This window comes from Passer montanus, unplaced genomic scaffold (assembly GCF_014805655.1).
Source record: "Passer montanus isolate IOZ18808 unplaced genomic scaffold, ASM1480565v1 scaffold20, whole genome shotgun sequence".
Taxonomy (NCBI): domain Eukaryota; kingdom Metazoa; phylum Chordata; class Aves; order Passeriformes; family Passeridae; genus Passer; species Passer montanus.
Window position 1 is genome coordinate 3,842,940 of NW_024366592.1, and position 25,331 is coordinate 3,868,270.

General features: G+C 38.0%; 1 protein-coding gene across 11 annotated transcripts in view; it reads right to left on the reverse strand.

Moving 5' to 3' along the window:
• ERC1 (ELKS/RAB6-interacting/CAST family member 1) overlaps positions 1-25,331 on the reverse strand; it is a 269,174-nt gene that overhangs the window by 183,101 nt on the left and 60,742 nt on the right. For 4 of the 11 annotated variants that reach the window (XM_039707933.1, XM_039707932.1, XM_039707937.1 and 1 more), the window contains exons 3-7: positions 24,076-24,150; positions 21,956-22,111; positions 20,083-20,175; positions 17,398-17,565; positions 9,809-9,976 (exon numbers count right to left, since the gene is read on the reverse strand). In XM_039707933.1, coding sequence (XP_039563867.1) covers positions 9,809-9,976; positions 17,398-17,565; positions 20,083-20,175; positions 21,956-22,111; positions 24,076-24,150 — 660 coding nt within the window. The remainder of the gene's footprint in view (positions 1-9,808; positions 9,977-17,397; positions 17,566-20,082; positions 20,176-21,955; positions 22,112-24,075; positions 24,151-25,331) is intronic. The other 7 variants (XM_039707938.1, XM_039707939.1, XM_039707936.1 and 4 more) reach the window with 2 other exon arrangements.

The window sequence follows — 25,331 nt, forward strand, 5'->3', positions numbered from 1 at the left end:
CTAATTACAGAAAAAACATAAATGCTACAAATTGGAATAATTTCATATTGATGGATCCCAAATGTTCAAAAAAAAAATCAAAAGGAATGTATTGTGCAAGGCTGATAAAACAAGGGGAAAAATTGAACGTAGTAATTGTTAAGTTAGATCTGATACTGTGTTTTGTAGGAGGCAGAATAAATCTAACAAGTTGTGACATTACTTTCAGGACATCTCAATGTTCACAAGGTTTACACTTAAAACAACATTTAGAAGTGTAAAGTGAAAAAGTTTCTACACTAACAATTAAACTTTACTTGGATAAACCATGTGCCACATTTCATTGATAATTACTGTGAAACAAACAGTCCTCATCCTGTGGCAGCTTGATCTCTGTTACTCAGCAACACTGATGATGTTTTCCTGACTTGCTTGAGATTTTGGTTTCAGTTCTACACAGAATAAGGATACTGCAGTACTGATAGCTGCTGGTTAGAGACACACAGTACAGTGCAATATATCACACTTACAGCAGAAAAAAAGGTCAAGAAAAGACACAAAGAGAAGAAAGGCTGAACTCCTCAGAGCACTGAGAGCCAAGAATGGAAATCAGGGAGTAGAAAAGACCAACCATTGAGGCAGAGCAATGGATAGGTTGGGAACATGGGATTTAATGCTGATTATAAAGGAAATCCTCACAGCAAACTAAACTCCATTTACATTGTCATTTAGGCTCGCTCAAGCAGAAGGCTGTACAACTTGAACAAAGAATTTAAATTAAATTACAATTCAGCCACTGAATTACTTTGCCCAAACCACTGATTTATTATGATCAAAGATACACTGTAGGGTAAAACTGTCCTCTACCCTGAGGGAAGACCTTCAGAAAGGAGGGATGCTTCTAATCCCAGTGTACAGCGTGGCCAGTCAGCTGTGATTGTCCTGCTTCACTCTCCTGGAAAGGGACTGATGAATAGCAAGGGATTAGGAAGTCATATTGTAAATACTAAACATGTGTGTTTGTGTGTGTGTGTGCATTTTTCAATATTTAGCTATCACTGCTCTTACAGAATTACTTCAGAAAAACAATGATAGGTGACTAAATATCAAACACTCACAATAGTTAGTGCTCCACACACATAAACCCCCAAAAATTTGAAAAACCTAATGTACTAAATTAGTACCATCATTTGCTGGAACCTTTTCATCATGCAGAGGAGCATCCTAAGGAGCAAATGCATGCTGTCCTGAGACAGAGGGACCTTAGTTTCTCTGCTGACACTACTCCATGCTGACCAGTTTTCTTATCCTTTGGGCGAAATCACAGATTTGAAAGCTGTTAACATACTTGTGCCTTATGGCAGTCCTAAAAAAATGTATAAATTTGTGGAGAGACCCAGCTTTGAAGACTGTTTAGCATAGTGGGTTCAAAATTCACTCCTGAATCTAGGAAACTTACTGACTCAAACTGAAAAATTACTCCTTCCCTGCTCTAGTGAAGATCCCTAAGCTGACTAACACAATCACTAATGTCTGTTCCAGACACAGCTCAGACAAAACTCCCAGGGGCAGAAAACGCCTGGTGACCAAAGCACTGGAAATTGTGAAGTCTCGCAACCCAGAGAGCCATGAAAAGCCATGTGAGGAAGACTGATGCAAGCAACCTCAAAAAATGGCACATGCCCTTGCTTTTCCTGCCTCTTCAATCATGGGGAAGTTTGTGTTTGCCTTGCCTGACAGTGAATACACCAACAAAGCTTATTAGCTTTATCTTGCCAGAAAAACTACACGTTTAATTCATAATGAAGGCAAGGGGCCCCAGAGTTGGCTGTCTTCCCAGATCCCTTCAAGAAACCAGAATTACCTATGAGTAATGTCCCGTCTTGCCAATCAAGAGGTTATCTCCAAGCCCAAGAAGGACATAATATTAAAGTGACTTCTCCTCTTTGAGGGATACTGGAAAAGTTCCTTCCATATATATGACAGATTTGCCAAATTTGCTGAGTTGTGGTTTCAGATAATACCAGAAACTGCAGTTGAGTTTTCTTGTAACTGAGCTGTTGCTATCCATCTTGTGTGACACTGTTAGAGCACCGTGCCTCAGTTTAAAACCCTTCCTCACCTGGCTGCTACCTCATTAACCAATCTCATTAACCTCACAGGCCTGCTTGCTTTCTTTGTGTGAGCCCATTTATCTACAAGGGTTACTTCAGAAAAAAAAAATCAAGAACTTTAGTTACTGAAGTCAACAGGCAAGATTCTTTAATAACATCAATATAAATGGAGAGATTATTCCTTACATTGGTTCTCAAAATAAGAAACTGACTTGCTATCTTTCACACAGAGTAACATTTGATTTTTTAAAAGAATATTAGCATACATCTGGGAACATAGGTACACATAATCCAGACATTTTTATTTTTATTTGTGGCACCACAAAATGCTCAACAAAAGAAAGTAATATGAAAATAAAGAAGCACATTCTCCACTTAATTCTATATTAGAACATAGGCAGGCACAAAACCTTATTTTGAATCCAGTAGGTTTGTCTGCCATAGATGCTGCAGTAGCAGTTGTAACTGTGCACTAAAAATTACTGTAATAGCATAAATAGTATATTCCTTGGGTAAGTCACTAAAGAACACACTGTCACCTCTACCAGCACCCTGCAAACTATGGACTATCTGCCATGGAAAATGCTGTCTCAAGCTAAGCTTGTGGACCTTTTAGGATCCATATTCCAATCAGAAAAATCTATGTTATGAAATGGCTCAAAGGACTCAAAGATACAAGATCTCTGGGATGTTTCTGAAGCTGCTCTAACAAACTCTGTATGGTAATAAGCCATCTTGAAAACTGAACTAGCAAGGAGCTTAAGAGTGATATGAAGAAACTGTGCTATTCTCCTGCCCTGATATCATCTTATTAGTTGTACATGAATGGAAGAAAACAAACCAACACAACCTACTGTGTCACCTGAGCTGGGCTGCAATTACTCTGAAAGGTCTTAATGGAATGTCAGAGAACTAGAAAGTCAAAATGGAAGGGGAAGAATCCTACTCTGAAAGTGGTCATGGCTCACTGTAAAATGAAAATAAATTCTGTGTTGTGTCCTAATTTTCCATTTGGAAATTAAACAAATAATCTACCTGGATGTCAGGAATGAAAAAAACTCAGGAAAATTATACTGAATTTGAACTTACATAATGAAGCCTCTTCAGTCTTCTTTGGCACTTTCATTGCTACCACAAGTAGTATTTTGAGGGAGATGAGGGATTAAAAGCCTGTCTAATTTTTCCTATTATTCTTCTAACTGAAGATAATACTATTGACATTATGAATGTCAACAAAAATCCCACCTCCCATGGTAAAGCAATTCTAAAAGTATACTGGTGAAAAGAGAAGCCACTGTAGCATCTTGGGCACAAAGGGTAACCAATAAGCCAGAATAGCTTCTAGAAATTTCTAAAAGGCACAAATTTCTATTTTGTCTTGTCCAGTGGCCGTCAGCAAGCCTGCAACAGAAAGGTCTGAATGAAAGAAAAAGCAGCAGCAGAAGAGGTCTGATATCCCTTCAGGGACACAGAGACACAAGTTCCCCATGGCCCTCCAGGACACATCTTTGAGGTCACATCTGTCAGATTTAATAAAGAAGTTGACACGAGCCCTGTGGGGATGTTTGGTCTTTCTTGTGGCATTTGAAATCTCTCAACTGGGTTTAGAGCTAGTTCAGTGGCATGACCTGAGACCTGGAGTAAAAAGAGCACAAGTACAGCTCTGACAGAGACTTACAGAAATACTCTGGTAATTGGGCTGGATAAGTCCCCAAGTTCCTGAAGAAACAGGAACTGTTTCATCAGCTCCAGCTGAGCAGAAAGTACAGCACATCTCCACCTTGCCCTCCCTGCAGAATCTGAGCTGATGAGCTGAGCCTGTGTGCCACTCCTCCTTAAATGCCCATGATTCAAGCACATTAAAACCAGAGGATAAGTGTGGATACAACAGCCTGGTCAGAGAGCAAAAAACAGGTTTTGTTTTCTCACAGTAGACTTGTAAGACTTTTTAAGGAGTTGCAGAAACAATAAGAACTTGTTAGTATAAACAATCTGCAAGTAGTGTTTTCTTACTCTGTTTTTCTGTTCTTCTTAAAGACTGTTTGTAAGAAAGATGTTTTTGTTAGTTCACCAAACAAGTAGAATGTGTCGAATTTGTCTATAAAAGAGAATTTTTTTGTATTAAGCACACCTCTCCTACAAACCAGCCTTCGAGTCAATCTGTGTAAGTTCTTACTCAGCGGTGACAGGGCTGGATAAGCCCCCAAGTTCCTGAAGAAAAGTACCTATTTCATCAACTCTGGCTGAGCAGAAAGTGCAGCACATGCACCTTGCCCTCCCTGCAGAATCTGATGAGCTGAGCCTGTGTGCTACTCCTCCTTAAATGCCCATGATTCAAGCATGTTAAAAGCAGAGGATAAGTTTGCCCACAGAAGTGTTACAGAGGCAAAAAACCATCCAGTCTGGAACAGGAGGGTACATGCACACCCACTTTTTCAGAGAACATGCAGCCCATCTTTGCTGGGCCAGTCTTGGCCCTTTGCTGCTGAGTTATTCTCTGTAAAGTTCCCACAAATAGAGACTTGGACACTGCAAGAATGACCAAGCCATTGCCTAAAGTGTGGACACTGAGACATGCCTTTGAGCTCTCTCAACGATGGCATTTAGTGCTTAGAAGTCCCACAAAGTCCAGCCTGGATTTTATGAATTCTTAGAAAACCATATATTCATTAGCTTGGTAGGCAAGTTCAAGGTCACACCTTGGATGGAACTACCATCAACTGAATTAGATCTTTGAAAATGAAGTTCCTTCTCTGAGGTCTCTCATCTCCTCAGGGTTGTGGGAGAGGAGCTATCTGAGTCGGTAAACCTACTTCAGAGATGAGGGAATAGAAAGAAAATAAACTTTAAAGTACAAACACTGCACTTCAAAGTTAGGAATACTAAACCAACTATGAGCACCACTGATTTTAAACAACTGAGTTACACATTTTGCTTGCTGCCCCTCTCTCCTGCCACACAGCATTTCTAATCATTAAGCATAAGATATTTATTCTGATTTTTAAGTTTCCTGGAAGGCAGAGGACATTAATCTCCTGTGGAGAAAGGCAATGCTTCTTATTCAAAAGTGCAGGAGCATTTGAAACATTCCCAAATTCTAGCTAAACAAGTCAGCACAGCCACTAAAGAAAAAAATAAATCTGTGTTCTTCCTTTCTCACAGGTCAATTATCACACAGAGCATGGGAAGCTGCCAAGAACATTGCTATGTTCAGACACTAAAACTTGCATTTTATTTGCCTGCAGCTGCATTGCACAAAAAAGGGAGTGTTAACCCCCCTCCCCAAGACAAAACATGACCTACCCCCAAAGCAAGAGGTGATTGATTCCCTGTTGTTTTTTTTTTTCTTTCAGTGTATTATTACTTATCTTTTGTCCCAAATGCCATTTCCCTAAAATGCTTTGCTTGCAAAGTATTGATTTTTTTCCCCTCATTTCTTTTCATCCTTGTTTACCAGCACAGATAGACAGATACAGCAAAAAGAGTAATGAAGCACCATTTAATGTTTTTCAGGTTCAGATTTCAAATTTGCCCAGCATGCTCCCTATTTTATTTTCAAAGATGCTCTCCCCTGGCCTTGAGTTGTAACAATTTAAAATGAGATTTTATGCAAGATCTATTTTAAATGAAATGAGAAAAAAATAATCCCAAAGCTCTATAAAACTAATTTTTTTGCATTAAATTTTCAGACATAAAGCCAAGTTTCCAAATTTCTAGCAAATGCCCTACTTCTTTTGTCTAAAATAAAGGTACTACTAAGCAGCATCACTGTATGAGAATTGGAAGGACTCCAGGATTTAAAATGTGAAGCATGTGGTTTCCTCAGCAACCCAGAAAATGTATTTTGGTGCCTACTGGGTATCAGTGATGATGCCAATTGTCATGTTAATTTTTCAGATCTTTGCTGTTCAAAATCTTCTTCTGTATCTTTTAACTGATCTCTGATCAGCCAGTAAACTTTCATTACTTTCTTCACCTTGATTTTTGGATGACAAAAATATATACATTATAGCTCACCAGCTTTAACCAATACAACAAAAATAGTGGTTCATAAAGCAAAGCATGAGGTGTCTGTGTCAATGAATCCAAACAGAGATCCAAAAAAAAAGGTGCATTTAAAATAATTTTTTGTTTCAACAGCAACTATTTAGGATAGCAGAGTTTTGGGCACCACACCAAACAATTCCTTGTCAGTGTCACCAGAAAAGGTGATTGCACATCTGAAAAAGTCACAGAAAATGAAAAAAATCATGAGGTCCAAATACCCATTCAACTGTGGCTACATTCCAGTACAGGCAATCTCAAAATTCCAAAAGAACTAAGCAACTCTTCTTAAATGGCCAAGTTATGCAAGTAATTAATTTTTAATAAATTCTGTTATTGTCAGATCTTTATCACTTTGGCTTTTTCTCCAAATTTTCTTTGTACCTAGCATTAAAAAAATATTAGTGTGCAAAATTTAGTTGATTAGAATACAACTTCAAAAATATCTACCTTCAGAAATATGTAAATTCAGAAATATCTAACTTCAGACATGTCTGAGTACATGCTGAGGAAAATGTACTTGGTGAAAACTGATTGAATAGTATCTACTAATCCAATTCCTGATTTGGTAAATTCCTTCAACAAGATGCCACATCTTTACCCTGTTCCTTCTCATAACTGCTGCTCCCAAATACATATTAATTCCATACAAAAATATTAATTAACACTATATAAGGACTTTTTGTACCACGTGCCTTTCATGATTTTCCACTGTATTCACTTAAAATGCCTGAGTACCACTTAAACTATGTCAATAAACTTAAAACAAACATTTACTATCAGATAATTAAACCAGCAAGAGAAAAACCCAGACAAACTACAATCTATAATATCTAGGATCTCTGAAGATACTTTAAACTAGACCTTCAGATCTTCAACTAGAATCTAAGACTAAAACCTGATCTGTCTGAACACACCAGTTTGTAACCAGAGAGAGGAATAAAAAGACTATTGTGCATGGAGGTAAAAGTTTAAGATTGCCTTTTTAAAAAAAAAAATTAATAGCAATAAATTTCTGTCCTGGAAGATGTGAAAGATAGCACTTGGATAAAGAAGAAAACAAGATGAGCACCTTAATAAGATGCACTCTAGAAATGCAAAACCAACAAAACCAAATCACAGTTTACAAGGATTAAGAGAAAAATATTTATATGAGAGGCACTACAGGCTTCTGAGTTTCCAGGCAGAGGGCAGAAATAGCTATCTGTGCAGTCAAAAAAGATCAGACGTATATACCAGATAAAAATGAGGACTCAAATTTTTTCCCTAGCACCTGAAACAGATTTTATGCAAGTTCTCATAACTTCCACAATCATACATATTAAAAAAATCAGACAAATCCTTCCTTAGGTATTTTCTCAAGCTCTGCTTTTCTGTGGAAAAATGTTAAAGAGAAGAAGAAAATGCAAAGCCCTATCTACAGAAAATCCCACACCTAGTCTTCAATTCCAGGTCCGGACAAGTAATTAAAAATTGGAGTTAAAGACATCAATTCTTAAACTTCAAAGGGCTGAAATTCCAGTTATTTACCCCAGGCTATACAAAAAACCAAAAAATAATTCCATATTGCACCACAAACGTCAGATAAAAGAATTGTCACCTGGATTCTCCACAAGAATATTCTAGGTTAGCTAGTTACAGAAACAGAAAAAAAAAACCAACCTTTGAATTTACAACTCTCACAATTTAACTGTTGATGTTAAAGAAAATGCCTCCAGCAACTTCAAGGCTAAAGCAAATTCAAATCTCTGCATGTGATTCTAGTTAGCAGCAGGAAATAGACATTTTCCTACAGATAGGTTTATGTATTTTATAACACATAAAAAGAGAAGCTGAGGATGCTCCATCCCTGGAAGCATTCAGTGCCTGGTTGGACAGGGTTTGGAGCATCCTGCTCTAGTGGAAGGCATCCCTGACTATGGCAGGGGCAACTGGACATGGATGATTTTTAAGTCCATTTCAGCCCAAAGCATTTTATGGTGCTTTGTTTCAGTAGGTTTTGTTTTCTTCTTGTTTAAGAAGCTCAGAGAGAGTTTTACAGAACACCATAAATTGCAGTTTATTATGGCAGTGCTATCCTCAGTGGAGCTATCCAAGAGAACAGGACCTCAAAGCTTTCACTCTTAAAAGCCTGGGTCTTTTCTTTCCAACCTGAAAAGAACAGGTACTTTCACTTGAAAGCAGCAGGGAACAGTCCTGAAAGAAACAGGTCAGACACATGAAGACACAAAATGAAACTGTCTCAATATGGATTACAGTGGTCTCAAAAAAACAAGTATTAAAAAAAGGACCTTTAGAGCTGCCTATAAATGATCTAATGAAAGATCATTCTTAAGTGTCAAGTAGAGCAAGAAACCGTGTGAAAAAGCAGTGTAAAAGTGAATGGAAATTAAACAACCTCAGTGACATTTAACATTTACGCAAATGTCAGACTCCCCACCCCTTGGTTAAACACTCAGTTGGGATCTCAATCTCTGTCTGGAGGGTACACAACCCATTTTGTAAAACAAAAAAAAAACACAGCACAAAAATCAGAAATCTGTGTTTCTTAAAAGATGAACAGACAAAAAAAAAAAGAGACTGTGAAAACTGGGAATTAGGGCTCTGCTCTAGAAGTATCAATTACTTATTTATGGCTGAAGTCCATGAACTTCCATTCCTTCATGACATTTGCTGTAACAGAACTGAACGTGACCTAAACCCTCATGATTTATGGTTATAGACAAGAAAAAAAAGCATTGGCCAGGTGTCAAAAATTAATCAATATTCTGAACTATTAATATCACAAGAATTCCGTAGAATTGTTTAAAGGTCTAGGAAAAAAACCAGAACAAAAAACCCCACATCCTAATACACTGAATAAGAGCTCCAAGAACAGCTTCTCTAGAGATACAGAGAAAAAAATGTTCTTCAAATTAAAATTTATTGCACTACATGCATTTTGCTCTTTTTACCCTGTGTAGAGGAAAATTGGGATATACTGTGGGTGCAATTTGCCACCAATCAGCCATAATGACACCCCTTGCCCTAAGGCTCAATCCCCTTTGGGATGCCTCTCTGATTTGTCTGACACTGTCTACATGGTTTTTCTTTCCCAGACCTCGCCCAGTTCACTGATAAGGTCTACATTTTCTTATCCAAAGAGATATGAAGGATAGTCTGATTATCCTATTCTAGCACTTCCTGAGAAATATTAAGTATGATAATACAACATTTCTAACAAGAGTTATACAAAATTCTTCACAAACTTTCCAAGTCAGTTACAGAATAATCACCCTAATTGCTTCTACTGACACAACCCCTCATTCCTTCAGTCACATACTGAAGTCATGATCAGCCAGTGGCCTGTGCTTCAAATCAGCATAGCTTTGCTAAGTTGGGTGGGAAAGGATTGATTTTTCAGATGATGTGTCCTTATAAAAATGCCTCAGCCACTGGTAATATTAAAATGGAAGCAGATGCAGCACATGCAATCAGAAAAGGCAACAACCTGTTGAATTCCAATTTTTTGTCAAAAATTCAAATAAATTCATTCTTCATCATATTCCCATTACATCAATGGACTCAAACATTAATCTCCAGAATGTACACTCTTGCTCAGACTTCTTGACAGCCTTGGAAATTGAGATACACCAGAGGAGTTTACCTGACCTAGAGCTCTCCAATCTTACCTTCTTCTGAAGAACATTAACTTTGCGTTCCTTCACCTCCAGCATGTCCTTGAGGTCGTGGATCTCTCCTGCTTGAGTCCCCTTCTCCTCTGCCATCTCCTGGATCTGCTTTGTCTTCTTATTCAGCATGGTCTCCTTCTCTTCCAGACGTAACCGCAGCGCATCCACCTGCATTCGGAAATGCAGAACAAGCTTTGCTTAGCACAGGGACAGAAACTTCAGGGGAGTTAAACTACACTTCCACAGGGGAAATATTACAAATAGATTCAGAAATTGAACACCCCTTTCTTTAAGAATTCAACATATGTAAGATTGGGGTGAAACAGTTATCATAACTGACAGAGGATTAAATATTAAAAATAATCAACTGTATTACTCCCAACCATATGAGAATAATGCTCCTCCTTGGAAAACCTCAAATCATACTTCTCAAATAACTCAGGCCTGTATCAGACAATGCTAAAATATTTTCCTCAAAATAGAAGCCAACACAATGTGTTGTGGAGAAGCTCTCTCACACGCAGGGAAACTGACTCCTTTATTTCAAACATTACTAATAATCAGAGAATAAACATTGACTACTTGTACCAGACAGTCACTTTATATTCCAGGTTTTGATCACAGTAGTAGCTGAGCCTGAAGGTAATGAAAGCAGAGCTCTTTGTAGCCACTGCAGATCACAACTGGAAAGAGGTTACCTTAGGATGGCTAAGAATATTTTGGCTTAAAAAGCAAAGTAATTGTTTAAATATAACGTGTTTTCCACAGCATGCAGTTTTGTATTAAAGGTAAACTTGAACAAATTACACAGTACAGGATATTTTGGGTGCAATTTGGACGCACAAACACACTTAGAGCTCCCATGGCCTGAGTGAATTTAGAAGCACACTCTAGGAACTCTGTGGTGACCTCAAACTTCAAAACTGCATGTTGAGCATCTTTTGCTTTTCCTTCTGCATTTCTCCTCCATATGTGAAACACAGCTCACAAGACAAAGGAAATGGGAGAAGGAATCAGAGCTACCTGAATATAAATTCAATGAGAAGAGTAAGGTCACCAGAGAGCACAGACTAATCTCAAAGACTATTGTGGAATACGAAATCCAACACCATCAACCCGCTCACGACACCAAAAGAAAGCCACTGACCCCTATCCACTCAGCATTCAGAGAGAGCTCAGATCTGCCAGCTTGGCTGCTAATCTTATTTGACAGTATCAGATTTGGTTCCTGTTAGCTGAATCCATTACAGGACATCAGTCACACAGAGTAAACAGGCTGATCAATGAATTTCTTGGTCCTTCTGCACAGCACAGACTAGCAGAGACATGAAGTGAAAGGATGACAACGACTGAACAACCCCAGTTGGGGTAAGAATTTAGGAATTTACTCTGTTTATGGTATTTTGTGCAACATGTAGTTTTAACACGTTATTCTAATTCCATTTTATTTTGTGTTGCTAATGGAAAACTTGTCTCTGAGGCTCTAGATTTCCAGTGTTCCACCCACAAAACCCTTTGGTGTTTTGTCTGCCTCCTTTCACACAGAGCAGTAAGAACCTTCCCTCTTTTCCAGGGGAAAGAGCTGCCCTGCTCTCCCCTTCAGCACTGCAATCCTGCTGCCACCTCTGTGTCTGGAGCCTTCTCACTCACACATATGTTATTAAAATCACATTCCTGACTTCTCACCCAGCAAGTGGGGCATATAGTGTCATCTGCAGGGATATTAGAGTACCAGGTCTTACCCAAATCTGATTTATAGTGTTTGCAATGAAAGGTTTAGCAGGTGGATCATGCTTAGTCTTCTTCTTTAAAACATACAGTTCTATAGATTGATTAGGTATGTTCTTCTCTGGGAATCTTTGACATTAAAGGTAAGAGTCACTTTCATTAATTCTTCAAGGGAAACAGAAAATCTCCCTCAGGAGAAAATAGACATACTCTCAACAGTTGTGTTGCAAAGTATTTGAGACAGTCCAGATGTCTACAGCACAGTATTAAGTCAAAAGAGAACATCTGCAAATAGAAATTTATCCACAGAATGCTTTCCATTTTCTGATTGATTATTCTCTTTGAACTCTATATTAGCTTATGGTTTGGGGTAAATTGCATTCCTGGTTTTATTTGTGTGAGGTCCTTGCCTAGGAAACCAAAGAAAACACTTTCAAAAGTATTTCCAAAGGCTGGCAGGACACACAGTCATCACCTTAGCACTATTCCTGGCAGAACACTGCACTTGTTTATCCATGTCAGCTCAGTTTATGCATGGCATCCTCCCACAGTGACAAGAATTGAGGTCTGTGGGAGACAGATGATGCCAACTTCAACAGAGTCAGCTCAGGATTTTCTCAGCACACGAAGCTATCAGGCAAACACTACTGAGGTGCTGACGCCCCTTCTCCTGAATTCTGGTCCTGGATGGTTTTGTCTTAACCCTGTGTTAACCCAACTGCTTTCCCAGTAAAGGACTGCCATGTTTTAATGGTGCATGGCAGGTAAAACCTGGCAGTGCAGCTCAGGCCAGTCCTTCCTGTCACAAGGGGCTTGGTCACATTCCCTGCCTGGAGCACCCAGCTGCTCACCAAGCTTTAGCACAACAAGCACACCTCTGACCCCCCTAGCTACAGGGGACCTCTCTTCAGGTGGATACCACACAAAAGACTAAATGTCTTCATTCTGATATATGAAAAACTGCAGTGGGGACCACTGATTTGTCTTCACAGAGTTTTCCAGTAACTGTAAATAACATTTTATGTCTCCGTTCTTAATGTGTGTCATACATTAAACATGCAGAAGTCCAAATTTCTAAGGAAAATTAGTCCAATAGTAGCTCAAATTACCACCAGAATAAGCACAATAAATGAAATTATATTTAATATAAATCTCATCTTAAGCCTTTTTTGAATGTTGAATTCTGTAATGACAGTCTCAGCTTTCAGAATATTTCCAGGCTACAGGGAAATAATTTACATTTTCAGAAGTCCACAGTGAGTTTCAGACCTCACTGAGTTTTTCACTGTGCTCCTGAGTTTCAGGAGCTTGCATTAATAGGACTGAGACTGAAAACAAGGGGTTTTTTTCTGAATTTTATCACCATCTCCACTGTACAGTGGCAACCAGGTTATTCCAACCCTGCTGATTCCCATTTAGGTTTAAGAAGATGTCAGTGATGCCTAGAAAAAACAGCACACTCACTTTTCCTGAGTGATTCTTCACATCTACCCAATACCTGTTCAAACCAGGGCTAAACCATAATTTAGATCAGTGAACCAAACCATACCTCACTCAGTGGTATCAGAAGGTACAACCTCCCCTATGCTAATTAACAGCAAAATTCTAAAGTTTAATTCTCTGTAGGTGTGACTACAGTAGGGGCAGCAGAAGGAAGAGGTGGAATACCAATCCTGAAATGTGTATTCGAGAGCCTGCAATTCTAACAGGAGCCAGCCACTTTTTAAAGCAGATGTTGAAGTAATTCTATGTCAGCATTCAGAACTTAAAGATCATTGAGAAATACACAGAGACATGAAATTAAAATTGGTATGTGAGGTGAAAGTTGCTTTTTTACCTACTGTAGCTATTGTTAGGTGAAGTCTCTAAGTCTGAGTACATTTTTAAAAGGAACCCTTTTGTGACATTCCATTACAACTGGCAAACATAGATAAATTCAAAGGAGTTAAGCCTTTTTACTGAGAGCATAGTCTAAATAAGACTTTAAAGCTATGTTTTTTGACTGCTTTGAATGCAGTGCTACCACAAGACTTAATCTAATTCTCTATTTTTGACACTGATTTTTTCTTTTTAACTAGATTAGAGTTGACTCTTCACCTCTTTATACCAATTGCAGCATATCCAGGATGGTCTGTAGATGAGAGTGAATTCTTCATGAACACTGAGCTCCCAGTGTCCAGCCAACTTAGATTACACAATGATGCCATGGAGCAGAGATACACACCCCTGGCTTTGTGCAGAGGGTGTTTAGCTCCTGCCAGGGTTACAAACTCAGTGCAGGACAGATGTGCTGCTCCAAGGCCTGCTCGGGTCAGAAGTCAGTTCATCTGCTCTTCCACAAGTGTCAATGTGATATTTTCTGAAAAATCCTCTTCACCAGGATTTCTTCCAATGGGAAGCTGAGAAGCCTCAGAGAGGAATGTAAAAAAAAATACGTTTGCTTCTCCTTGTGCTTTGCTGCTTTGGAATGTAGTAGGTGATTGTTTGATTGGTTCCATGTGAATTGTTTTAAATTAATGACCAATCACCACCAGCTGTGTTGGACTCTGAGGATTCAGTCATGGGTTTTTATTATTCATTCTTGTTAAGCCTTTGGATGTATCCTCTATTCTTTCAGTATAGCATTGTTTTAATATAATATATTATCATAACATAATAATAATGGGAAGCTGAGAAGCCCCAGAGAGGAATGTAAAAAAAAATACGTTTGCTTCTCCTTGTGCTTTGCTGCTTTGGAATGTAGTAGGTGATTGTTTGATTGGTTCCATGTGAATTGTTTTAAATTAATGACCAATCACCACCAGCTGTGTTGGACTCTGAGGATTCAGTCATGGGTTTTTATTATTCATTCTTGTTAAGCCTTTGGATGTATCCTCTATTCTTTCAGTATAGCATTGTTTTAATATAATATATTATCATAACATAATAAATCAACCTTCTGAGAACATGGAGTCAGATTCATCTCTTCCCTCGTCCTGGGACCCTCACAAACACCACACACAAGCTCTAGCATGAGACATTAAACACCTGAACACAGTGAACTCAGTTCTGTGAGCTCACCTCAATGTTTGCAGGTGCCAGCGCTGCGTGTTCAGGTAGCTGGTGCTGATAAGTGTTGTGAGAAACACCCAGCTCCCATTTGGACATTTCTCACTAAATGTAATCCACTCTTCTGTCTCTGATTTGGCAGAATCTACTGCACTTTCAAAATGCCAGTAGAGAAAAATCCTCAGAAAGTTTTATATTCTAATGAGACATTCAAAGCAAATAAAAACTTCCACATGATTAGGTTCATTTTTCTACTGAGTATTAATCTGAATTTACCATAGGAACAGACCAATTACAGAACCATGCCAGCTTGGGCAGTATACAAAAATAAAGGAGAACATTCTCACTGGTTAATGCAACTTCCCCCTTAAGCCACAGAACTTCTGGCACTGATCTAAGCTGAATGGCTCACTGGGTGAAAACTTTATATGGATAAAGCCTTAATTCCAATATAAATACTGACTTATTTTTTGTTTTGTTTACAAAGTGACTGTACAATTTTAGAGCTATTTTTGAAAGGTTTCTACACCAATTGAAAAGCTAACCACAATATCCTCTCCACCCAATAGCCCTCAGGATAAACACCCCACAAACAGCTCACTGCTGTCTGTAGCTCTAGTGTGGCAGGTGGCAAATCCATTTTTGAGATGTTATATCAACACTTTCCTCCTCCTGTGAGCAGGTTAATTAACAGAAGACTAAATAAGAGGTAGATGCTTACAGAGGTATACTCTTTAAACATGTTTATTTAAATATGATTTTAAAAAACTGATCCCCTATGAAGATGTCTGACAATGTATGTCAGAAACTGCAGCTCTCTTCCTCCTCACACTCTCTCAAGGTGTCTTGAGGGAAGCTAATTGTGTTTTAACATTGACCAGTGCTGTCAAGAAGTGAGGCCAAACAGGATCTCACATTCCTACCTCATTCCCAAAGAAAACCCTTGTATGGAAAGATATCCTTTCCTTTAAAAAAACCAAATCATCACAGGATGCAATGACAAACATCTCAACACTGTATGTTCTCAGCATGTTTCAGTCCTATACTTTAGAGGATCACCTGTGAATACAGAAACAGGTAATTCTGTGATAATTTAATTGTTGAGTTTTCTGACAAGAACTCCAACAAGGGTGAAAAAGATGAGATTATCTTTCAAAAAGTATAAATATCTTCTTGGAAGGGGGATTCCAGTTTGGTTTTGTGGTGCTACATGAGAACTTCATTGGCTGCTTTCTTCCAAATGAAGAACAAATATACTCAATGATTATTTAGTAATATTACAAGTTAGAGAGTAGAATAATTTTCTGTATTAGATTACTTTGGTCTTTAGGTAAAATAAAATCAAGATGTTCTGAATAACTGTCAAAAGTATCTATCAATGGTATATAACCAAGTCTTCTTAGTTTTAAATACTCAGTTTCAATTCTGGACATTTAAATTGAATAAATATGTTTATCTACCATAACAGCTGAAAATATGACCCTCTACTGCAGTGTTTTAGCTTGTTAATAAAGTAAATTTGTTCAATAACTTCACCTCTCATGGGTAGAAAAATACTACTAATTATTACTCAGAAGTGAGAAATGTGTTTCTAGTTTTGTAGGTTTGTCACAGTACTGCACATTTAACATATCTATATTCTTTTCAATCACTGCAATAGATCAAAGCCTGCATTTTACCTTTGAAAATGTTTATTTACCTAACATCTGCTTTCAATTATATTTTTAAATTTAAATACTTATTTTAAATAGTCATGTACTAATCTAGGGTACATTCATGAACTAGCAAAAAGGAATGAACAAATTTAGCAGGAGGTTTGTGATTGGAAACTGGAACATTTTCCCAGTTATACCCACTAATGCCATCTCAACCTCTACATAAATTGGAAAATAATCAGAAAAGCCATCCTGGAACACTCAAAAATATTTACTATGTAACTTCTTTACTGAATGTCAACAAGTCCATGAGCACCCAGAGATTCACCAATTTTGGCTAAAGGAAAGCTAAATTAGGGCAAAAAGTTCAGAGCAATTATCTTATGTTCTTGTAATATGGAACCTTCTACCAGTGTCACCCACAAATTTCCTGCATGCTTTTTTCTCAGCTCCTCTGGCTTTGACTCTTAGCTGTAACAACACAAAGTTTTTGATGCATCACTGCCATCTTTTGGACTTCCACTAACACTACAATTTTCCAAGCTGGGGACTGAAGTGCTGTCTGCACACAACATTTCATGCTTGTTTTTCAAGAATGTCCAGAAGCATCTAATTCATGCTGCATTCATTATCTGTTTGATGTTCAGATACACACCTGGGTCTTACGTAATATGGGAATTTATTAAGCATTTGTCATCAAAACACAGTTTAGAAAATATTTTTCCTTTACCTTGGAATATGCATTATAAACCATGAAAGTCCATTTTTATAAACCATGAAAGTCCATGAAAGCAAAGCAAGAGTTCCTGGTCATTCTATCAGTTGTGGTGGAGCCTCTGCAGAGTGTTTGCTATTGGAATCATCTTCCTTTTTTCTTCTCTCCTCTAGCTACAAGGTCACTGCAAATAAATCCTCCCAGCTCAGACACTGCAACTTCTAATTCAGCCAAGCACTTATGCACACATATTTGTCTTTAGATCAATCCCCTGGCCTAGAGAATCAAACATATAATCAAAATGTTTGATTACATGCTCAGAAAATGCTCAGAACAAGCAGCACTGGATGGCTGTGAGATTGTACAACCCAAGAACAGAAGAGATGATGGCTTTTCTCTCTTTCTCTGTGCACACTCAACAAATACAGAACTGCCCACCTCACCTCTGTCTGCAGGATGGCAGCTCTTTGCTCTTTAGCTGTAAGAGACTCTTTGAGAACTTCGATGTGCTGCTTGCTGTCAGAGAACTGATTGGTGAGGGTCTCCAGCTTGGTCTGCAGGGCCAGCAGCTCGGTGTCCTTGCGCGACAGCTCCTGTTTCACCTGGCCAATCTGCAGAACACAGACAGGACGGGCAAAGCGAGAAATCATTTGTGCCTTAATTATTACAAAAATTTATATAAAGACATGTAACTATCAACCAACAGTATGATACTCTGAAATCATCCCACAGAACTATGAAGCCTTCAGTTATCTTGAGTGACAGGCTGGCAAAAATTTGTGTCATGAGCAAAGGATACAAGGAAAAAGAGAGGGGAGCAATGCCATCAGTTTTTCAAGGGAGGTTCTTTTCGATAGTGGCAGTCTGCTGTTATTCATCTTCCAAAGGACTGACCAACCCCAGACATGTAACAGGGACAAGGTTTTAATGAAGATGAAGCAGAACTGTAACGACAAAGCACCCCTAGCCTGTAATATCAGAGCACATGAGACAGCCACAGGGCTCTCAGCAGCACAATGTTTGCTTTGAAATGTCCAATCAGTAAGTTGCCCTCCAGCTCCTCACCTATCAATCCAGCCTCATGCTTACAGAGGATTGGAAAATACCTTTATACTTTTCCCACTATTTACAAAAGCACCATTTTATTCTATGAAACTTCTAAAGTGGAAGCTTCTAAAAGCAGATGCAAATATCCATCAAGACAACATGAAAACTGTTTGTGGAATTGCATTTTGCTGAGAGCGATTTCCTAAATTTCATGTAGTGAATTAGATCAGTACAAAAGCGCAAATTTATTGTAACAAATGTGTGTTGGTTTTTTATTAAGGAAAAAAACCCAACAGTAAATATTAAAAAAAGAACCAAAATAATTATATTATCTAAAATCTTACGTGAAATCATCACTCAGGACAATTTTTATTAAATCTGAGAAAAAAAATTAATAAAAGATGACAATGAAATGTAAATGTAGTTTTAAGTCCAAGTTAGTAACCAACTTTCTGGTGTGCTTCCTATCTCACAGAATAGCAATATTTTACTGCTACATATTACATAGCACAGGTGGATGTATTTATAAAAACTTAACAGTCTTTCTTAACTTGAACAATTCTGTTTGTGACATAAAAAAATCCCATAGCCCCAAAAATACGTTGTTCATTGCTTAAAAACACGAATTAAAGGACATCACAAGATAAAAAATTGTCCAAGTCACTGTCCATGTTTGGAAACATGGCACATGAACAAATTAATAATATAGTTTATAATTTATTTTTTAAGTTCTTGATTAGAATAAATGCACATACTTGTGGAAATAACTGAGAAAAAAGAAGCTTGGGTAAATGCAATTTTAAATTGACAACAGTGTTTCAAAAATGGGAAAAGGAATAAAGAGAAGAAAACTCCTTACCAAAGAGTATTAAACTCGTATGAAAATATGTAACCCAGGACTCCTGTGTTCCAGGGTGAAACAGTGTACATGAGGGAACGGGGAAGAAGGAGGATCTCAAAAAACCTCTCAAACTCATTTTATTAAATGGAACACTGAGAAGGTATATAAGAATTTATAGAACTAGTCAATAGTTTGTTGTTTACTTAATTCAAACCTGCTACGTTGGTTTTTTTTCATATTTTACTAAAAGCAAATATGCCCAGAGGATGATTCTGCCACCTACTGCAATTCACCACAGGGGTATTGATGTCAGTGCACCATTTCTGCTGTCAGCCACCAGTTGCACAATACTGCCAGGCACAGCACAACTGCTCCAAAGAGCTGAATTATTTACTGGTTATCTTTTCTAGCGTATCTAAACAAAAAAGCCTCCTTAAAAAAATCTCAGATGACACAAACTTTTTCAATTAGTAAGTAGCCTGAATCAGAGTAAAACTTTCTCAGAAAGACAGATTGTTTTTGGGCACATCTCTGAGGAGATGGTTACCACACTTCATTAGGTGAAGATTCCCAAGTAGCACTTTGAGATTCTTGTCTCTGGACAAGATTCTTGTCTCCCATTTCAGAGCTGCAAGCCCACCCTGCCAATGTGCCAAAGCTCTTTAGTAAGAATGCAGCACACACCATCCACATTTGCAAGAGAAGTAAAAACAGCATCAAGTGCTCACATCTCTCTTCTCGATGAGAAACCGTATTCACTCTTTTGAGTGAAACTCCACAGCAAAGGAATAACCTAAATTCATGCTGCTCAAATTGAGCAATCAGTCTTAAAAGCGTTCAGCATCCCAATTTCATTATTTTTTTGTGAAACCATATTAAGAAGGTTCAACACAAGTTTTCAAATTAGTTTTTTTTTACTAGGAAAAGGAAATCTCTTTGAAAGCCTGTCCCCAAAATGGGTGCTGAATGCTTTTGAAAATCTGCTCCAGTAGAGAAGAGTAGGTTATCGCTCAAACAGCTCATATCATTAAAAAATAGCAACAAAACAAATGCAGATGTTCAGCTGGAGAGTGATGTTATTTATGGACACCAAAACCATGTGAACAAAAAGGTAGCTACAAGTCTGAGCAGGCTGTTAGTTCTACTTGTTATATCAAGCCATGAAGAAGGTAGGAGAAGAAAGTCAGAAGAGCTAGCAAGCCCCAGTGAATGGCCACTGCACACAAAAGAGAGATCTTACTGCAGAGACCTCGGTCTGGAGACCAGCCACTCTTTTTTTCAGGTCCTCCCCTTGAGCCTCTTTGGCATTTAGCTCTTCCTTCAGTTGCTCTACCTGTCACGACATTGTTATGCTTTTAAACATTTATTATTTGTCACCTTCTAGTCAGCCTGCTTCAGTCCAACTGACTGAAAGTGACAAAGAACTGAACAGAAGGGTCAAGACTGGTCACTCATTTTGTCTTCCATTCTTCAGTACGTCCTCTCAAAAGTTTAATGTCTGTGTAATTTCATATAGGCTGCCTGACAAGAATTTGATTATGAAACAGAAGATATACAGTTATGGTTATGTTTACATATGTCAAGTATGTGGCACTGATCCCAAGGGTTTTGAAACTGCAGTTCATAAGGAAATTACAACAGGAAAAAGGACATACTTCAGCTACAGAGAAATAATGTTAATTGTCAAGCTACAGCCACAAATTACTTATACAATACAATGCTGAAAAAATAAAATGCTCTGCAATTACAGAACAAGGTAGGACAGCAAGTTGTCAGGTTTGGAGATGGTCATGAGTCATGAGCAAATAGATGCCAAAAAGGAACAAATTTTCTGCAAGAAAATAAGTGAGCAGACCAGGAGACAGAAGAGAAATCAAGTAGCTGAGCAGATCTATAGATTCACAGAGGGAGAGGACAAGGGGAAATTGAAGAGTTGCAAACAATGGGAGAAGGAAAGAAAGAAGAAAAGATGGAACTGGTGCTCAAATCTCCTCCCCCGTTGCTAATGTGAACAAGGTACCCCTTCAGTTCCTATAAGCAACCCAGTGGGATAAAGAGCAGAAGTAAGAACAGATGTGGTTATCTCGAGGTGTTTCAGTGAACTGGTGTGAGGCAAGAGGAAGGAACTCACACTTAGGTTATAAAACCACATATCTGCTTTGGGGCAAGTAACGTTGCTTTCTCCAGACACTTTGCCCAGCGTTCTTTTTTTGACCAATACTTTCAAGCAGGACAAATGCAGTGGGTTACAATTGTTCAGGACCTAGCAGAGGAATTTTCAACCTCTGTTCCAGGGTTTGTATACTGCTTTCAGGAAGTACACATAAGCTAATTAAGAAAGACAGGGCTGTTCACAATATACTTACATTTACTGTACAAGAGTGCCTGAAACTTCACTAAAGAAAGTTAGGACCCACTAAAAGACTGAGAAACAAAGAATGGATTGACTTTTGCCTATAGACAATTCTGTCTTTACACCTGAGGACCAATATCTCTCACTGCTGTACTTGTCCTGTATTCCAAACAACAGAACTTAATGTCAGCACCACCACTGTTGTAGACTGCTCTCATGCTGACTCCACTGCTGGAAGGAGAGTGTAATGGAAAACCATTCTTGTGACAGTTCACCCTCTTCTCAACTTTTACATAAAGGCCAAATAGTTATACAACAACAGCTGCAAAAAGAAATACCCTCTTTTCAACAAACTACCTTTGGAAAGACATTGGACCAAATAAAACCTGAACCAATAATGGAAAGGAAAAGGAAAAGGAAAAGGAAAAGGAAAAGGAAAAGGAAAAGGAAAAGGAAAAGGAAAAGGAAAAGGAAAAGGAAAAGGAAAAGGAAAAGGAAAAGGAAATGTGTGACAATAAAAGGAAAACTTGGGCCACTGATCTTACTGAAACACCAGTAAAATATTTTCAAATTGGAATTTAAATTTTCTTACATATTTTTAAGTTATTTTAGTGGCTTCATGGGCAGTTAGTAAATCACTTCTGTTTCCCAGCATTTGACTGGGAACCCAGACCATAGCTGCTAACTAAAGCATGCACATTTCTCTGCTCTGTTCACTCAGCTGAGTTTAACACGGGGCTGTCCCTTGTTTCCTCAATACCTTGTTTTTCATGAATTTGGAATGGCTACGGTACACCTCCATCTGCTTCATCTCCTCCTCACGCTCCTCGGTGCTCAGGGCTCCGTTTGACTTCAGCATCTGAATCTCCTCTTCCAAATCCCGGAGGCCACGCTCCATGGACGAAATTTTTGAATCCTGAAAGTGATGAGAGGAGATGGGTGAGGACACGCAGTTAGGTGATTTGTTAACATGCTGTTGTAGCAAAACAAAAGGAGATACGTGTCCAATAAATTACCTGCCCTTGAAATTTACTTAGGAAATTCTTGGAGAAATAAGTGTTCAACTCTTCACATACGAGAGCTCAGATACTCATTTTTCAATTTAGTTTTTACCTTTCAAGGAAAGCAAGAATAGAGTACTGAAAGAAAACATGGCTCAGGGCAGAAATTAGAAATGTAGGATTAAATAAATAAATAAATAAAGGAACATAAGGAAATGTTGCATTTTCAAAGAGAAATTTAATTCTAATTGAATGGACAGCAAAACGTGACTGCAAGAACGGCAAGAAATTGGGTTTGCACCACTAGTTAATTTAACTGGGGTCACAAATGGGGAACAGCAAAGCACCATAAGCAAGGAAAATGTGCAACAATCTATTCTTGATTGGATAAAGCAGTAAAGGATTCTGGCTCATATGTGCAACGTATAAAACACTTCAGTGGGTTAAAAATTTGTGGGAAAACAAAGAAGTCAATCTGTCATTATCCTCATACTTTTACAGGATGATCAGAGGTATTCATTCAGTGTACCTGGTTTACTGTTTCTTTGGAAGTCTTTTGTGTTGGGAACAGCAAGAACAGATTCACACAACACACAGAGCTCTATGCACACTCATGATCATGGATATGTACTCAGGAACTATTATCTCTTAAAGCAATCTATTTTTTTCTTATTTCATTTCCCCAAAGTATTTAGTCTTTCCTGAAAGATCTGATTTGAATCTACACTACAGACTTTCACAAACAAAACCTTTCTAACTTCTTGTCTGATAAGCAAAGCACAGCTAAACAAAAAGCTCATTTTTTTATATAGGTTTTCATTCATGAGATGAATTTTTTAAAGAGCTAATTATGAACATCTAACTGGATTTCCTGCTTAATGTTTGATACTTAAGTTAAAATTTATAAAGAGGAATTTTGCAGCAAAAAATTAGAGGTAGTACAGTGAAATGATATGTTGAAATTGACAACAGTATTTAGTTTCAGTGCTCACATAATTTCCCAGAAATGTCACTGTGTGTCTCTTTTGACAGTAAAGACACTTAATGTTAGATGGTAAATTAGTTTTCATTACTATGGACCACAAAGATGACTAATAAAAGAGTTACAGCAAATGAAAGATGGGATATAAATAAGGAAAACATTGATACACAGTGGAAAAAGTTGCAGGAGAAAAAAGGAAGGAAAATAAAACAAACAGGAGGGATGCAAAATGGAAAAGAACAGCTTGCAAAGACAGTTTCCAATTTTTCAACTCTATTTGTCCAAGCCCTGTCTAATGTACTTTATGAGCAGTACAATATGAAATATGATTGCATAAAGCTGCATAAACCACACACTTGATTATGGCTCCTGAGTTCTTGGCCAATTGCCATCAGTCCATTAAGTACTTACACTAATGGCTTAAGAATTCAATCACAAATTCATCTAGAATAGTTAGGTTTATGATGGCATACAGACATATTTCTGGCTATATGACCCATTCTTTAAGTGGGTGTCGAGTTTGCTAACTTTGCTAATACACAGAATGCAGAGCAGTACTTCAAACGTTGATAACATAAAAAGAAAAGAACCCACATCATAAAATCCCACAACTCTTTCATACTAACCTATCATTCCCATTCTTCTAATATAATGAACTTTTGGTTAACTGTAAGAAATCTGTATCAGCTGCTGCAGGCAGACAGAAGACAAGTTTCTACTGTGTCTGTCTCTTCAGTAATCAACAGTAACAAATAAAATAATATTAGACAAAAAAATATAAAAATAGATTGATTTTAAATTACAAAACTGACAGAAGCATATGGTATTTGGTAGAGTCACCCTTCACATTTTCCAGAAAACAAATTCCACTGCTGCCCATAGCCAACAATCACTTACCTTCATCTCAATAACAGTTTGGAGAGCCTTTGTCTTGGCCGTGTCGGGAGCGTTCTCAAATCGACGATGGATTTCCTGTACCAGCAGAAATGGAAGCAAGAGTTAGACTAATGGCAGGGCCCCAATAAAAACATAATTTCTAGAAGCTTTTCATTCTAATACAAAGCATAACCCAGTGCTGATTTCTGATGTTGCCAGTCCACGCATTTCATCATTTCTCATATCACAGAAAGGATTGCCAAAAGCTCATTTAACAGAATCCCTGCCACAGGTAAAAAGGCACAGCACAAACTGCACCTCTTACTCAACATAAACTTGAAATGACAGCTGGGTCTACTACAAAGCTCCATCATCTGCCTGCTAAACTAAACTGAACTCTTGATAGCTCCTCATGGAAGACATATACATAATGCACTTGACTAGAGGCTTACTGAAAACAGCAACAATGCGGTTTCTTTTTCAACAAGTTTTAAGGTGCAGCTGTTGTTAACTCTCTTTTTTCAGCATTTTTATCCCAGAGTGGCAACATTTAACTACACAGGATGAAAAAAAATCTTTCTCAAGTCTCTTGGCCTTGAGCACACAGCTCTACATTGCTGTAGAGGCTCAGCGGAGGATACCAAGTCCATGTGACATTTCTGTTGATATAAATTCACAGAAACATCATGCATCAAGCTGCTTGGTAAGGGATAAAATCACAGAAAACTGAAACAACTTGTTCTAGCATATAAAGCTGGGGTTTCAAGCCAACACACGTAAAAACAGGAAAAACAATATAGGACCTATTAACACTCTTTCACTCTTTGCCTTCAAACATTAACATGAGAGTGTGCTGTAAGGACAATAACTGCAGGATTGTGAATTCTGTTAGAATGTCAATCTTATATGCCAGAAAAATACTTTGGTGCCCAGAGCACAAACTGTGATGCCAGTAAACCTGACAATGAATTGTATTATGTGCCCACACACACAGTTTATCCATCCACTCCCCTCAAACACCTGAAAGACAAATCCCAAGAGCCATCCACAAATTGGTATTTTCAACAGCCACTGTGAAGAGTTAAAATTTTTCTATGGCAGTCATCCATGCCACTAGCTCCAGAAGATTAATTATTTGAATGAAAAAGGTAGAGTTGCACAGTGCTTTTAAAAAATACTGAGAACACTGCTTGTACAATTGTGAAGTTCCTACACAGTTCTGAAGTGACTGAGACTGAAAGGTGTTGTGACATGACAAGGGCCACAAGAATCTTGCA